General features: G+C 44.8%; 1 protein-coding gene across 1 annotated transcript; it reads right to left on the bottom strand.

Annotated features, from left to right (window-relative positions):
* Window positions 1-359: 359 nt before the first annotated feature.
* On the bottom strand, window positions 360-1,433 carry LOC149203004 (uncharacterized). The gene has a single exon (XM_089401747.1). It carries the CDS (start codon window positions 1,431-1,433, stop codon window positions 360-362), a length of 1,074 nt encoding a protein of 357 aa, XP_089257873.1.
* Window positions 1,434-2,375: the final 942 nt, after the last annotated feature.

The raw sequence follows: 2,375 nt of genomic DNA, 5'->3' as shown, positions 1-2,375 counted from the left end.
ATTTTCTGAGTTTTTTGGGATTTTTGAACCATTTTAAAGAGGTCTTTTTCAATAATTGGCCAGCAAGCTTGGAGGAATCTAGCAGAGAAACCATCCGGTCCAGGGGCCTTATCCGGGTCCATGTCGAAGAGAGCCTTTTTCACCTCATCTTTAGTGACTTTGGCCTCCAGAAATTCATTTCTTCACTGAGATATTACAGAGGGTATATTTTCTAACAGCTCCGGGTAGTGGCTTGGGTCCTTGTCTTCACTATATAATTTTTGGAAATGATTAAATGCTGCCCTCTTTATGTGATCAAAATCCTTATGGATATCTCCCTCTTCTTTAATCTCTAAGATAGTGTTGAAGCATTTCCTTGCCTAGGCTTGTTTATGAAAATAAGCAGTGTTCCTATCCCCTGCTTTAAGCCAGAGGTTTCGAGATTTCACTCTCCAATACTCTTCTTCAGCTAAACAGGCATTGTGGTATTGCTGTTGAAGCAGAGTTTCTTGTTCTAGAGAATCCTTTGTGGGCACTGCGTTTTCCATATCGTTCTGATGGGCAACAAGAGCTGCTTTAGCGGTTTTCCTAATTGTGGCCGGATTGGACAGCGTTTTGGCCCATCTTTTTAGAGCTCCTTTCACCCTTCTGAGTTTTTCCTCCCAAATATAGAACGGCGATCCTTTAACTGGTTGGTTCCAGCATTCCTTGACAGTTTGCATGAAGTCAGGCTCCTTTACCCAAAGGGGGCTGAATCTAAATGGAATGGGACCCAGATCATGATGAGCTAAAAGCTCAAGCTTTATGGGCTTATGATCAGAGATGTTGTTGGGAAGGATATGCATTCTGGGCTCTAAACCTAGCAGCAGATAGGAACTTTGAATGATAAATCTATCTAATCTAGCAGCAATGTGCCCAGGGCCCACTCTTTTGTTAGACCAAGAATACTTACCTGAAGATGGCTTAATGTCCAGCAAATCCCAGTCTTGCACTATGTCTTCCACCCATTCTCTAGCCGGATCTCGCACTATGCTGCCTCCCTTTTTTTCTGATGGATGAAGGGTAAGGTTGAGATCGCCAGCAATTATTATGTTTTCCAGATCTGTCAAATCAGCTTGAAGTCTTATAGAGTCCCAACAGTCTTTTTTTTCCCTAATGTTGACTGGAGAGTAGACATTGAAAAGGCAGAACTTTTCCTTAGTATCCAGGTTCTGCATTTTCAGCATCAGCCAATGGGTGTTCCTGGCCTCGAATAAAACTATAAATTTGTTTGCATTCCAAAGAGTACCTATCCCCCCTGAGGCACCCCGGGCGGAGATTGCTCTTGCTTCGCTTTTGCTCCAGAGATTCTTGCTTGTTTGGAGAAAGACATTGTCCTCCAGCTTTGTCTCCTGGACTAGAAGTAGATCTGGGGTTTCTGTCCTGATTAGACTTCTGATGGCTTCTTCTTTCATTTTTCTCCCCATCCCTCTACAGTTCCAGGAGATGACCTTCATTATTTATGCTTCTGGTGGGCTCCCTTGGAGCCTTGGGGTGGGTTTTTCAATATCTTCAGCTTTGATGCTAAAATTTTCTCCAAGGTTGGTTGACTGCCCTGGAGTTTTTCTTTGTAAGTCTCCTACTCCCTTTTTTCCCTATCGGTTTTCCGGCCTCTTGTTGATCTTCTTACCGGGGTGTGGGACTCTCCTATTTCTCCTTCCTCTTCTGATTCTTCCATTTCCTACTCTTCTTCTTCGTCTTCTATAGTCGTGACTTTCGGATCTTCAGCACCTGTCCCTTTGAGAGAAATTGAAATTGAGGGAGTACCTTTGCTTGTGGGTTGAGCTTCGGTCTCCTGTGTTGCTTCTGTCTTCTTATGAGTCTCGCCCTCTTGTGTGCTCTCTGGTTGCGTGCTCAGGGGATCAAACTTGTTTTCAGAGATGGGTTTGGAGATGATCTGCTGAGTAGTGGTTTGCTGGATTCCTTTGCCATTGGGGCCTCCTTGCTTCTGGTTCTTGGGATAATTTTTGTTTCGCTTGACTTGGTTCCATCCATCCTCTTTTCCCTGCTCAGTCTCTTTGTTAGATGGGCATCCTCTGGCGAAGTGGCCGTAAACATGACATTTCCGACATTTGAAAGGCAGCTGCTCATAGTCCAATTTCTGCATGTGTGTCCAGTTTCCGACCTTTATTGTGATGGCCTCTGGTAGTCCCACCTCCAGATCTACTTCTACACATATCCTGGCACAGTCATATTGATCCTTGTTATTCGCATGGTCTATGAATTTTCCCAGGGCATTTCCAATGTGTTTCAGCGAATCCCAGTTCCAGCAGTGCACTGGGAGATTTGGGAGTCTGACCCACACCGGGACTGCTTTGGGCACGTCTACTGCCGGATCGAAGTCCAGTGTCCATTTG

This window comes from Pinus tabuliformis, chromosome 2_1, assembly GCF_031772625.1.
Source record: "Pinus tabuliformis cultivar Carrire ecotype Pingquan chromosome 2_1, CPIR1, whole genome shotgun sequence".
Taxonomy (NCBI): domain Eukaryota; kingdom Viridiplantae; phylum Streptophyta; class Pinopsida; order Pinales; family Pinaceae; genus Pinus; species Pinus tabuliformis.
This window is presented reverse-complemented; position numbering and strand designations above follow the sequence as displayed.

Coding starts and splice junctions, on each gene's coding strand:
- LOC149203004 (XM_089401747.1), bottom strand. CDS start 1,433: ATGAAAGAAGAAGCCATCAGAAGTCTAATCAGGACAGAAACCCCAGAT.